We start from the raw sequence: 15,152 nt of genomic DNA on the forward strand, positions 1-15,152 counted from the left end.
CCAACAATGAATGCAATACTTTGTATATATTGCATCTTTTCTTTAATTAAATTAAGGGTCTTCACTTTTATGATTGTCTTTTAGAATGTCAGCTCCCTGATGGCAGATATTTTTGTTCATGGCTATATCCCCAGTGCCTGGTACATAGCAGATACTCAATAAATATTTGCTTAATAAGTTTATAAAAGGAGCTGTTATCAAAAATAAGATAAAGAAATCATTAACTAAAATCTTGATATAGTGAGTATCAAGGTGAGTATAAACCAGGTGTCCTCAAACTACGGCCCGCGGGCCACATACGAGTGTTTTGCCCATTTGTTTTTTTACTTCAAAATAACATATGTGCAGTGTGCATAGGAATTTTTTCATAGTTTTTTTTAAACTATAGTCCAGCCCTCCAACGGTCTGAGAGACAGTGAACTGGCCCCCTGTTTAAAAAGTTTGAGGACCCCTGGTATAAACTAATAGACGTTTATAAACTAATTGGTAGAGTCTAACGATAGTTGGTACCTTGAGTTTCCTTATTATGCAGGCATGTTTTAAAAAGGCTAAACCTTAAGTGAAAATTTCTTTTGTGTGCTCAGAATTTAAGAGTCTCTTGCTTTTGACTCACTCTATATTGGGCCACAGGTGCTCAGAAACCAAATTAAAGTACTTACAATTAAAATAACAAATCTCAAGGTTGAAGACACATTCGTTCCTTTCAAAAGACAGTGGAGGCATGAAAATAAACTTCAATAGTACTTTCTAACATCAATTAAACTGATCTACCTATAACAGTGGTTTTCAAACAAGGATGAGTTTCTCCCCACCCCTGGGGACATTTAGCAATATCTAGACATTTTTGCTTGTCACAACTGGAGGATGCTACTGACATCTAGTAGGAAGAGGCCAGGGATGTGCTGATCATCCTACAATGCACAGGCAAACATCCTCCAACAAAGAATTAATTGGCCCAAAACATGAACAGTGTCAAGATTGAGAAATCCTGATCTAAATTATCACCTTCTGTTAAACTAAAGAATTTTATTCTTAAGCATACAAAGAGTCTGATTTAAACTATAAAATAATTCAAGTACATTTCAACCACCACTTTTTCAAAAACATAAAAACTATTTTTAAAGTTGTATACTTATACCAAATGTCATAAAAAGGGATGTTTAATGTAAATATCTCCAGAAATAATAACTATCACTATCATTTCTAGGACTATATTAAGCATATTACTTATCTCATTTAATATTAATGTTCTCATGAAAATAAATAAGATTTTCATTATAGAGATTAGAAAACAAACACCTGAAGAGATTAAATAAATACCTGCTCAAGGTTACACCAGTAGACATGGCATAGCTGCAATTTGAACCCAGATTTTCTTTGAACCCATGGTATTCCCATTAAAATACATTAAATTTAAATTTCAACTGAGAGTTGGATCAAAATTAAAAGCACCCCAAGTTTTATTTCCCACAGAGTCAAGTAATGCCACTTTAGAAAGTAAATAGCAAAATCAGGAGCAGCTATTTAGGAATTATACACTAAATGATATATAGAAAAGAGATTAGACAGTGCCAATTTTAAAAAGGACAATCTATAGTTAAAATTTTTTCATATCACAAATAAAATTAAGTAGTTTTATAAAGTTATATGCCAAAATCATTGGACACACTCTTGTTCTGGTCAATTACTGAAAATAATACCAAAGCCTACTAGTTTGCTGGCTTGCAGCTTAATCTTGACAAATCGCTAAAATGACCTACCTAGCCTACCTATATAATAACATGAGATCACTGGCTAAAACCAATCTAAGAAAAAATGTCCACATTAAATTTTATCTATTACTTTATCTCAATATTTAAAGGTGTGTTGTGATTTTTTGCATTAGGAGAAAGAAAAGCATTCTTACCCTATTAAAATTATGTTCATGAGAGTCATCAACTTCTCCATTACTAGTCACTGGAATTTCTGCTGCTGAATTTTTGGGAGATTCTTGATCCATGGTAGACTCCTGAAAAAAAAGAAGAAACAAAAATAGCCATAACTAATACCAAATCATAAAAGGCAAAAATATTCAAAAGACAATATTCATGTTTATAGCACTTACTACGCATCATTTTAAAATTGTTTATAATTGCGACCTACCTAATATTTATATAATAAACATAATACTAATATAATAAAAAATTGATCTGATGTTTTAACCACACTCAACCTAAATTTCTTAATGAAAAATAAGTTATGTATGTACTTGTTATAGGTACCAGGAGGCACTTAAAATTGCTACTTAAGTAGTGTTATGATAGACCACCACTTACAACTGGAAAAATACTACACAAAGCCAAGCTTGGTTGTTAATTCAACTATAGCAGCTCTATTTTTCCAACTTCAGTACTGTGAAGACAAATAAGAGCACAAGAGCAAAGAGTAGAATTACATTGGTAACAGAATCACCAGCTTAAAAATCCACAAACTTTAGTTGACAAGTTTTATCAAAATAATTCTGTCTATTATATTTAATAGTACCAGAACTCGAGACCTGCCATAAAGCTACAGTGATCAAGACAATGTGGTATTGGTAAAAGAACAGACAAATAAATCAATGTAAGCAAAGAGGGAGCCCAGAAATAGATCCACATTAATATAGTCAACTGATCTTTGACAAAGCAAAGGCAATACAATGGAGAAAAGATATGTCTTTTCCACAATGGTGCTGGAACACCTGGACATCCACATGTAAAAAATGAATCTAGACACAGACTTTACAAGTTTCATAAAGATTAACTCAAAATAGAACTCATCATAGACCTAAATGTAAAAATACAAAATATAAAACTCCTAGAAGAAAACAGGAAACAATCTAGATGAACTTGGATATGGTGATGATTTTTTAGATACAACAAAGGCATGACACATGAAAGAAAAATTGATAAGCTGGACTTCATTAAAATTGAAATTTTCTGCTTTGCAAAAAACAATGTCAAGAAAATGAAAAGATAAGCCACAGACTAAGAGAAAATATTTGCAAAGGACACATCTGATAAAGGATTGTCATCTAAAATATACAAAGAACTCTTAATACTCAACAATAAAAACAAATAACCCAATTTAAAAATAGGCAAAAGATCTGACCAGATATTTTGTCAAAGACAATATACAGATATCAAGTAGGCATATGAAAAGGTTTAATATCATATATGTTATTAAGAAATTGCAAATTAAAACAATAACGAGATACTCTTATACACATATTTTAAAATGTTTTGTTATTGTTGTTGCATTAAGAGAAAGAAAGAGAAGACAAGGATGTGGAGCAATAGGAACTCTTATTCGTTGCTGGTGGGAATGCAACATGGTACAGACACTTTGAAAGATGGTTTGGCAGTTTCTTATAAAATTAAACATACTCTTACCATACAATCCAGCAATTGCTCATTTGGCATGTATCCAAATGAACTGAAAACTTATCCACAGAAAAATCTGCACACAAATATTTATAGCAGCTTTATTTATAATTGCCAAAATTTGGAAGAAGCTAATATGTACTCAGTAGGCGAATGGATAAACTGTGGTACATCCACAAGTAGAATATTATTCAGCACTAAATATAAATGAGCCCATCAAACCATGAAAAGAGATAGTGGAAATTTAAATGCATATTACTAAATGAAAGAATCCAATGTGTTCATATTGGATATGCTGTTTTAGATAGTGTGGTCAGGGAACCTCAGAAGAGGTATCATGTTTTTGTGAGACCTGAATAAAGTAGGGGAGTGAGTCATAAAGGTCTCTGGGGATACAGCATTGCAGGTAGAGGGAACAGTAAGTACAAATACCAGGAGATGGGAACATGCTCAGCTTTTTAAGGGGTGACAAGAAGTTCATGTGGCTTGAGGAGAGAGAGCAAGATGGTGAAGAGTAGCAAATGGCAGAGAGACAGACAGTGGAAATAACATGTGTGGCTTTAGAGACCATCATAAGAATCTGGATCTTATTATGAGGGAGATGAGAAGCTACTTGAGAGTTTTGCACAGTGGAGTGAAACAATATGACTTATGTTTAAAAAGGATTATTATTATTATTATTTTTTTGCTACTCTTTTGGATTAAATAATAAGCAGAAAGAAAAGCAAGGAGAACAATTAGGAAACTTCTAGAATAATTTAGGCAAGAGATGATGGTGACTTGGAGTAGAGTGACAGGGGATCAGGACATGAGGAAAGATCAGATTCCAACTATATTCTGAAGGTAAAGCCAACGGGAATTCCTTACAGATAGATGTGAAATGTGAAAAAACGGGAGGTCAAGGATAACTCTCAAGAGTTTTGGCCTGAGTAGCTGGGAAGATGAAATTGCCATTAACAGACCAGAGGAAGATTGAAGGAGGAGCACAATGTAGGGGAATACCAAGAATTTAGTTCAGGACATATTAAGGTTTACAGCCTATTATACAATCAAGTGGAGAAGGTAAGTAGGTTATTGGATACGTGAGCCTGAACTCCAGAGAAAAGCTTGAGGTCAAGAATAAGAAATTTAAAGGACATCAGTGTGTAGATGGGCATTTAAATCTCTTTGACTAGATGAGATCACCTAGAATAGGAGTCAACAAACTCTTAGGCTCTGTGGGCCATAAGGTCTCTGTTGTCACTACTCAACTTTGCTGTTGAGTAGCCACAGATAATATGTAAATGAATGAGCATGGATTTGGCCTGACCTCTGCCCTAGAAAGTCAGTATAGATTTTAAAAAAAGAGAAGGGTATGAAGACTGTGCTCCAGGATATCCCAACATCTGAGACATGAAGAAATGAAGAGGAATTAGCAAAGGAATCTTATAAGGAATGGCAAGGATAAGAGGAGAACTGAAACAGGAGACTTCTGAGAACAAGTAAAAAGAACACAGGTTTCTGCTTCTGAGATTGACAGTCTAAGGCCCTATTGAACCCCACCCCTGCACAGAAAACAACTATAAAACTTGAACACAATTTAAAAAGCACCTCAAGGTGCTAGAGAGTATATAAAAGCAGAAACTCTGGTGGGGAGTACATGCTCACTTGGAGGAAAGAGAGAGAGCTACGCTTAGAACTAAGTGGTATTTATGCTATGAACCTAGCAGTAGCCAGGGCACCCACAGGAAAAGTTGCAGTCTTTTTAAGCTGGGAAAGTTAAGTTGTCAAAAGTTAAGTTGACAAAAAATGACAGGAATAGGGCCGGGTGTGGTTGGCTAACGCCTGTAATCCTAGCACTCTGGGAGGCCGAGGCGGGTGGATTGCTCAAGGTCAGGAGTTCGAGACCAGTGTGAGCAAGAGTGAGACCCTGTCTCTACTAAAAATAGAAAGAAATAAGCCAGACAACTAAAAATATAGAAAAAATTAACCAGGCATGGTGGTGCATGCCTGTAGTCCCAGCTACTTGGCAGGCTGAGGCAGGAGGATCTCATGAGCCCAGGAGTTTGAGGTTGCTGTGAGCTAGGCTGACGCCATGACAGTCTAGCTCCGGCAACAGAGTGAGACTCTGTCTCCAAAAAAAAAAAAAAAAAAAAAAAAGACAGGAATAGACAATGCTGAAAAGGAAAGCTCCAGAAAGGGGATCCCAGCCTTTGTCTACCCACATTGCTGACCCCTTACTGTACTTGGGCCAAACAGGTTCAAAGGAGCTCACCTAAAGACAAAAGATCTGAATTGCGATTAGAGCTGCCATAATGGAATCAGAGTTTGAAATGTAAGCCCAGACAAGAAAATCACCAGTTAAAACAAAGGAAATAATACTCATTGGAGAAAAATAATAGAATTTAGATTCTCTACACCTCAATGTTTAGAATATAATACAAAATTGCTAGACATTCAATGAAGCAAGAAAATAAAAACATTCCCAAGGAAAAGACAGTCAATCTATTATAAAATTACTGTGAAATGAACCAGATGTTGGAACTAACAGGCAAGGATTTTAAAGAAGCTATTATAACTAGTCTCAAGTAAAATATTTATTTTCAATGAATGAAAATCTTGGCAAAAATAGAAAATCTCAGTACAGAAATAAAAATAACAAAAATGAACCAAACGGAAATTCTAGAACTGAAAAGCATAATTAAAAAAAATAATCACTGTTTAGACTTAACCAAATGGAGATGGAAAGAGTAAGTGAATCTAAACTAAGTCAAAATAAATTGACAAGGTGAAGAATATAGAGAAAAGAATATTGAAGAAAGAAGAGCTTTAGAGACCTGTTAGACAACAGTAAATGGTCCAATGTATGTGTAATTGAAATACCAGAAGGAGAGGTGAGAGAAAATGGTACAGAGAAAGTACTAAAGGTTTAATGGCCAAAAATTTGCAGATACAAGATGCTCAATGAACATGATACAGAATAAACACAAAGAACTCTATGCCAAGGCACATCAAAGGCCTCTTGAGAGGCAATGGAATGTTTCATTCACACATGCCAATGATTCTCAACCCTCTGAGATACAGTTTGGATATTTGGCCTCTCCAAATATCATGTTGAAATTTGATCCCCAGTGTTGGATGGAGAGGTGTTTGGGTAATGTGGTAGATCCCTCATGAATGGTTTGGTGCCCTTCCTGAGATAATGAGTGATTTCTTACTTTATTTGTTCATGTAAGAACTGGTTGTTTAAAAGAACATGGGCACTCACTTGCTCCTTCTCACACCATGTGACACGTCTGCCACCCCTCGCCTTTCATCTTGATTGGACGCTCCCTAGAGCCCTCACCAGAAGCAGAAGCTGGTGGCATGCTCCTTGAATAGTCTGCAGAACCATGAGCCAAATAAACATCTTTTCTTTACAAATTACCCAGTCTCAGGTATTCCTTTATGGCGACACAAAAACAGACTAACACATTCTGCTCTTAGAACTATCTGGAAAACTTTTTACCCCTCTACAGAGATCATGATTTAATGATGGCCTCCAGTAAATTCCTATACAAATAGCTAAGTGATTCTCATGTGCAGCCAGGTGAGAACCAATGCTACAAGCATGTCCTAGACAAGACGAGAAGGTTAACACAGCAAAATCAGCCATACAAATATCCATTGTGTTTATATAAAAACCCAAGAACACCTTCTATTATTTAAGGTCCCGTGTTACATGCTGTACTTTCAGCCACAACCTTTGCCACTTTGAAAACCAAATAGAAAACCTTAGTATGGGGAAACATCTACAAAGTCATTCAGTTCAACTTGTCATGCAAATTAAAAGTACAAATAAGATATCATATACACCCATTAGAATGGCTAAAATTAGAAGGACTGACAAAACCAAGCAGTAGTAAGTATGTGGGGCTACTAGACTTACACACTGCTGTGAAAGTAAAACTTGGTAATATCACTTTGGAAAAACTAGTTTCCAGTACTATTAAATATATGCCTATAACCCAGCAATTCCACTCCTAGGAAATATACCCAAGAAAAATAAATGCATATGCCCATCAAAAGATAAGTATAAGAATATTCATAGCAGCTTTAGTCAAAATTACCAAAAACTGGAAACAATCGTAATGTCCATCAAATAAATTGTGATAAAGTCACACAATGGAATATCATACAGCAATAAAACAGAACTGCTGCATCGAAAAACATGACTATGCTGAATATTCACAGACATATCTACAGCAAATGAAGCCAGAACCAAAGAATACATGTTGTATAATTCAAATAAAAAAGAAAACAAGTAATGATAATAGGCAGAAGAGTGGTTATCTAGGGGAGGGGTAGTACTGAGTCATGACCCTGGAGTAGACAAACATTTCTCTGATAAGACAGAAAAAGTAAAAACAATAAAGAAAAAACTGATAACCTGTACTTCATCAAAATTAAAACTTCTTTTCAAAAGACACCATTAAAAAATGAAAAGATAAGAAAATTAGTTGTAATATCTATATCTGATAAATGACTGATACTCAAAATATATAAATAACTCTTGCAATTCAATAAGAAAATATAAATCAAAATTGGCTAAAATTTTGACACTTCATAAAATATATGAATAGCAAATAAGTACATGAAAAGATGCTCAATATCACTAGTTATCAAGGAAATGCAAATTAAAACCACAATATGATACCACAATATATCTACCACAATGGCTCAAGTAAAAAAGACTGATAATACCAAATGCTAATGAAGGGCAACCAGAACATGCCTACATTGCTAGAAGAAATGTAAAAAATATTTCATTTTGGAGAACTCTTTAGCAATTTCTTAGAAAAGTAAACATACACCTGACCAGATGACTTTGCCACCCTACACCTAAGCATTTACCAAAGAGAAATTAAAACAAATCTCCTAACTTATATATGTGTATTCATAGCAGCTTTATTCCTAAGAGCTTAAAACTAGAAAAAAAGTCCATGGTTAATGAGTAAATAAATTATAGTATACCCATACAATAAAATATGCCTCAGCAATAAAAAGGAATGAACTTCTGACGCATGCAACAGCTCTCAATTTCAAAAAAAGCCAGACACAAAAGACTATATGATTCCATTTATACAAAATTCTAAGACACACAAAACTTATCTGTTGGCCGGGCGCGGTGGCTCACGCCTGTAATCCTAGCTCTCTGGGAGGCCGAGGCAGGCGGATTGCTCGAGCTCAGGAGTTCGAAACCAGCCTGAGCAAGAGCAAGAGCAAGACTCTACTATAAATAGAAAGAAATTAATTGGCCAACTAATATATCTATCTATATATATATATATATATATATATATATATATATATATATATATATATATACAAAAAATTAGCCGGGCATGGTGGCGAATGCCTGTAGTCCCAGCTACTTGGGAGGCTGAGGCAGGAGGATTGCTTGAGCCAGGAGTTTGAGGTTGCTGTGAGCTAGGCTGACGCCATGGCACTCACTCTAGCCTGGGCAACAAAGCAAGACTCTGTCTCAAAAAAAAAAACAAAAAACAAAACTAATCTGTTATGGCACATCAGTGGCTACCTGTGAAAGAGGTGGTGTGAAAGAGGTGGCATAGGGGAGAACTCAATTGTAAAGGAGCACAAGAAATTTTAGGGTGATGGAAATATTTGTATTTTTTTTTTGAGACAGAATCTCACTCTGTTGCCCAGGCTACAGAGCCGTGGCATCTGCTAGCTCACAGCAACCTCAAACTCCGGGGCTCAAGCAATCCTTCTGCCTCAGCCTCCTGAGTAGCTGGGACTACAGGCATGTGCCACCATGCCCAGCTAATTTTTTATATTTATATATTTTTAAGTTGGCCAATTAATTTCTTTCTATTTGTAGTAGAGACTGGGTCTCGCTCTTGCTCAGGCTGGTTTTGAACTCATGACCTTGAGCGAGCTACCCGCTTGGCTGTCCAGAGTGCTAGGATTATAGGCGTGAGCCACCTTGCCTGGCCTGAAATATTTGTATTTTGATTGTGATTATGGCTTCCCAGGTTTACATTAATACATTTGTCAAAACCCATTGGGCTATAGATCTGAGTGCATGTATATTATATGTAAATTTTACCTCAATAAATTGTTGGTTTATTTTGAAAAAAAAGGTAAAATTCCATTTTATTGTCTCTAATAGCATAGGACCTATTTTTCCTGCAAGCCCAAAATCTACCCACAGAGCAACCACACTACTCTGGTGGGGGGAGGTGGGTAATCTTGATCACAGTGCCCAACTACAAGGACTAACTTGCCGCTCCAAAACCCAGCACCAAAAGAAATTTGTCATTTTCCAAAATATGTCTCGCCCACAAAAAATAAATTACACCGATACTCTTTCACTATAAAAATGACTGCGTAGTTCTAAGTATCATTTGCAAACATATATTCCCTGTTCGATCCAGAGTCTGAAAATCAGGAGTACTGCCTCTAGGAGAATATTTAAAGAATAGCGAATATCTAAAGAATGACAGAGCATAAAGTGTAATCATAAAGGAAAAAAATCCCTCTGTTACTCTTTTATCTTTTGAAACAGCATAACTGGTTTGCCAAGTCCGACAATAGCAAGTATTACATATATCTCATTCTTTTTGGCTGCCCAACCCCATCCAAAGCTGGGGAGGTTGGGGAAAGGCAGAGCTTGCCTTGTATTGCATAAAAGCTCAAAATACCTGATAAATAAGCAAATATCTGGAGCCAGATTGCTTGGGTTCAATTCATGGCTCCTCCATTTACTAGCTGTGAACCTCAGGCAAGTTCCTGAAGTTCCCTTTCCTCATCTGTAAAATGATTGCAGCACCTACCTCGTAGTATTGTTATGGCATCAAATAAAATATATATGAAGTTCTTAGTGCCTAGCATATAATAAGTGCTATATATGTTAATATTATTATTTGTTTCCCAAACTCTAAGGCACTGACATTATGACCTAAGCTCTACCAAATCAAAAGCACTTGCCCCAGACTTAGAATCAGAAACTAGTGCAAAAAAGGGATATCAAGGAACTCACCTGGGGGCAACAATAACTGCAACAAGATCAAATTCCTGGGTCAGCTGTGGCCATAGCACCCGCGGCAGTATCCAATTAGTCACCAAAACTAGGGGTACTGGCCGTACAAGCTGCTACATTTGGTGCTAAGGAATCTGGCGACCTCACTGGACTACAGTTGAACCACGATTTGGATCAACATTCTTAGATGTGCAGCCTAGAACCTGGTTTTCCAACCCTCCTGAAAATGCTCTATGCTACTTCATATCCACTTAGTATATCCCTTTTCTAAGTAAATGAGCTAGAGCTGGTTTTCATAACTGCTTGCGGCATAAGACCTTGATATCTGACTTACAATGAGTAAGTACATAAATGGAAAATAGTCTTCTGTTTTTATGAATGCCGTTAAGTATCAAGTGACAACTCTGAAATGGTCTAGCAAGTTTTCAGAATGTCAGAGTGCTATGAAACTTGTTTGAGAGCTTTATGGTTCCCTATTCTAGTACCGACAGTAATCACTAAAAAGTTGGCCTTTACTGAATGTTTACTACATGCCAGGCACTATGCTAAGCACATTACAGAAATTATTTCATTTAACCCTCACAACTGCCCTGTGAGATAAATATGATTTTCCCAATTTTAACAGATGAGGAGACTGAAGCTGCAAAAGGTTAAGGAATTTAACTAATTTAAACAATGCATCTTCTAGCCTATGAAGCCCTAAAACAGTAAGAGCTAACGCTTAATGAGTACTTACTATGTGCCAGGCACTGTTCTATGTGTTTTTCACATATTAACTAATTCAATTCTACTTGCTTTATGTACATTATCTCATTTAACCTAACAACAACTCTGGGACCTAGGTACCATTATTATTCCTAGGTACCATTATTATTCACAGGTAAGAAAATAGAAAGATTAGGAACTGGTGATTCAAACCTGGCAAACTGGTATGTATTTTTAACTCCTACATTATGCCGCCTTCTCCAAAACTGACTGAAAAATATCAGCAGGCTCTTCCAACTAATATGTACAAACATTCAGATATTTATACGAATCAAACCCACTGCTTTCTTGATGTTGACAGATTGTACTCCTGACCTCAAGCAATCCTCTTTCTTTCGCCTCCCAGAGTGCTAGAATTACAGGTGTGAGCCACGAGCACTCCATTTTTATACTTTATAGAAGTCACTTTACTTCTGTTACTTCCAATTTTCTTATTTATAAAATGGAATTATTAACCTCACCTTTAAAACAGCTATTGTGAAAATCAAATGTAAAACTACTATATAGTATGAAAACATCATATAAAGATGTTATAATTATAGCATATTGATTTTAGCTCAAGACCAATGGAACAAATACTGGAGTAGTTCCAACAACACTAATATTTACCAGCACAACTCCTCTTCGTAAGTTTGTTGGTATGGGTACCCTAACTACACTTTTCTAAAATAGACCACGATCAAAACAGAGTTGAAATATGAGTATAAATGTTAATTGTTTGTAGCCTTGGCTTTTTTCTTTATTCTATCTATCTTGGCAACTTCATGGCTTTAACAGGAAGATGAAGCAAATTGGTGAAATCCAGATAATTACTGAAGCCAGATAATGAAAATACGGGAATTCGTTTACAATTTTGTCCTTTTTTGCATATGCTGTAAATTTTTCTTAAGCGATGTTTAAACTATTAGTATAAACTCCAAACTTGTCTTACATTTTCACCGACCTGCTACCTGAATAATACATTTCAAATCTTGTATTTTCTATTTAGTTTCTTAAACTTATTCATCTTTTCCACTTTCATTTAGGCTCAAATCATAGCTTGCTCCTTAACAGCTATGTTAACCCTTCCAAGTTTCAGTTGCCTAATCTATAAAATGTAGAGAAGACCTTAACAGGGTTATTGCAGCATTAAAATGGATTACATATGCAAAACCTAATAAAATGCCTGACACCTCATAGGCCCTCAACGAATACTGTCTATTTAGGCTACTGTTTCTTCTTATAAACAAAACTGACCCATAAAATTTGAAAAAGCAGGTTTAAATTAGAATACCAATCAATAAAACTGACCTGTAAAATTTGAAAAAGCAGGTTTAAATTAGTAGAATACCAATAAATGAGGAGTTTTAATGTTACAAAATATTCCTAAATCCTACTTTGGTTAACTGTAAACTCATATAATGCTTTTAAAATGGGGCATAAATTCGTTTTATATTCAAACACCTGGCCTTTTTCTTTTTTTTTTTTTAATTACAATATTCCCTATGGATGCTACACAATCAAGTGTGGCTAAAAACACAGGGAATGCCTAACATGGATTTTCATGTTAATTTACAGACAAATGTGAACAATCAATTATTTGGCAGCAGTTTCCTAGAGATCACTGTCATCCAGGCTTAACTCTTTATTGAGCAGGAAATTTCTAGTTTAGCATCTACAAGAGTAACATTCACATGGACAAAACTCACAGTGGTAAACCACTAATGGAATATTTTCATTTACTATTATGAATCCCATCATTGGTTAGGCTGTCAAACTTTCCTATAGCACATATGCATCAAACTTCCCCTAATCATCTCTCAACAGTATAGATTCAGAGATCTAATCATAAGAAAAAAAGAATCCATGAACTAAGACTAAGTACAGTATAATTCTGTAGTTTCTCAGGACTATATATAACTAAAACACTGCTTTGCCAACTGGTAAACCAGCCAAGCTATTTTAAATCACAAAGAATCCTCAATTCTCCATAAATAATACATACTTTGCCAACCAGAACTCATCTTTAATTTTTGGATTAAAACAAAATAATATAGCTCTAAATCCTACATTAAAGCTTACCATACAGATTCACTGTATCTTGGTTTAACTAAATGGCCTAGTACTGTGCCACATAAACAGGTAGCAAATTGTTACAGAAACACTGCAACTGGAGTCAGAAGACCCCATGTTGTGTTCTAGCCTTACCAATTCATCTAAATCAGTCACCATCTTTCTTTTTTTTTTTTTTTTTGAGACAGAGTCTCGCTTTGTTGCCCAGGCTAGAGTGAGTGCCGTGGCGTCAGCCTAGCTCACAGCAACCTCAAACTCCTGGGCTCAAGCAATCCTCCTGCCTCAGCCTCCCGGGTAGCTGGGACTACAGGCATGCGCCACCATGCCCGGCTAATTTTCTATATATATCAGTTGGCCAATTAATTTCTTTCTATTTATAGTAGAGACGGGGTCTCGCTCTTGCTCAGGCTGGTTTTGAACTCCTGACCTTGAGCAATCCGCCCGCCTCGGCCTCCCAAGAGCTAGGATTACAGGCGTGAGCCACAGCGCCCGGCCTAGTCACCATCTTTCTGAAAGTTAAATTTGTTCAACTAAAAAATGGAAAAAATAGTTGTTTTACTTACCTAATTGAATTATACCGAATTATTCTAAAGATCAAGATGAAACAATATGAAAGTACTACTCTGTAAATCTTCAAGCACTATAAATATAAGCAGTATTATACTAATATTAGGCATTCAAAAAACATCTATTGGCCAGGCGCGGTGGCTCACGCCTGTAATCCTAGCACTCTGGGAGGCCGAGGCGGGCGGATTGCTCCAGCTTGGGAGTTCGAAACCATCCTGAGCGAGACCCCGTCTCTACTAAAAATAGAAAGAAATTAATTGACCAACTAAAAATATATATACAAAAAATTAGCCGGGCATGGTGGTGCATGCCTGTAGTCCCAGCTACTTGGGAGGCTGAGGCAGGAGGATCGCTTGAGCCCAGGAGTTTGAGGTTGCTGTGAGCTAGGCTGACGCCACGGCACTCACTCTAGCCAGGGCAACAAAAGTGAGACTCTGTCTCAAAAAACAAAAACAAAAACAAAAAAAAAACCAAAAACATCTATTGACTTGAAGTCAATGCAAAAGTAACTGCTTAATCTCTTTCTCCTTATTCTAATGAATTGAAACAGTGGTTCTTAGGAGGTATATATCAGAATCACCTGAGAACTTTCAAAAAGAAAAAGATACACATGGCCCAGTGTCTATCACTGCAGATTTAGATTCAGCAAGTCCAAAGCAAAGTCCAGAACTCAGTAGTTTTTCAAAAGCTCTACACCTGGACTCTAAAGCATATCAAACTAGAAAGGGATTATGGGAGTGGATGAGCTCAAAATGTGAGCATACTACTACTTACACTTCAACAGAAACTTCCAGCCATTGTCATATTTCATATTTAAATAAAAAAACTATAATTTGACCTATAGCTTTTATGTTCATTTTTATGTGACTAATAAACTACATTCTAGAATTTCAGATGTCCCAAGGCAAGTGACAACCTACTTGCCATTACAAAGCTCTTAACCCTTCTACCCCTTTCCTATGACTCCATGTACAAGAGTTTATTTCAAATGGCACATTTAGATCAATTGATTCAATTTGGACAGTCTAACCCCTTGATTGAGATGGGTTGATTTTAAAAAACAATATAAATACCACCCAATCACCTCAGAATTAGACTTGACTTCTTCTGTAGCTTGTTTGGATGCACCAAGAGATGTAGTGTCATTGCTGCAGTCAGACATACCTAAAAGTAAAATGTGTTGGGCACACATTAAATAATTTTGTTAAAAGAGTTGTTAGTGTCTCATTGATATTCTTACAAATAGCCCATAATAGAACTAATTTATTTGTAGTCAGAATTTGCTTTTCAAAACTATCTACAATTATGTGCATATCTATTGATTACAATAGGTAAACAATTCTAAA

General features: G+C 35.9%; 1 protein-coding gene across 8 annotated transcripts in view; it reads right to left on the reverse strand.

The window, feature by feature from the left end:
- Positions 1-15,152, reverse strand: part of ARFIP1 (ARF interacting protein 1) — a 90,108-nt gene that overhangs the window by 54,633 nt on the left and 20,323 nt on the right. For 5 of the 8 annotated variants that reach the window (XM_012783691.2, XM_012783688.2, XM_012783692.2 and 2 more), the window contains exon 2: positions 1,907-2,008. In XM_012783691.2, coding sequence (XP_012639145.1) covers positions 1,907-1,999 — 93 coding nt within the window. In that variant the 5' untranslated portion in view covers positions 2,000-2,008. Of the gene's footprint in view, positions 1-1,906; positions 2,009-14,890; positions 14,971-15,152 lie in introns of all 8 variants that reach the window. The other 3 variants (XM_012783690.2, XM_012783686.2, XM_012783687.2) reach the window with 1 other exon arrangement.

This window comes from Microcebus murinus, chromosome 15 (assembly GCF_040939455.1).
Source record: "Microcebus murinus isolate Inina chromosome 15, M.murinus_Inina_mat1.0, whole genome shotgun sequence".
NCBI lineage: Eukaryota > Metazoa > Chordata > Mammalia > Primates > Cheirogaleidae > Microcebus > Microcebus murinus.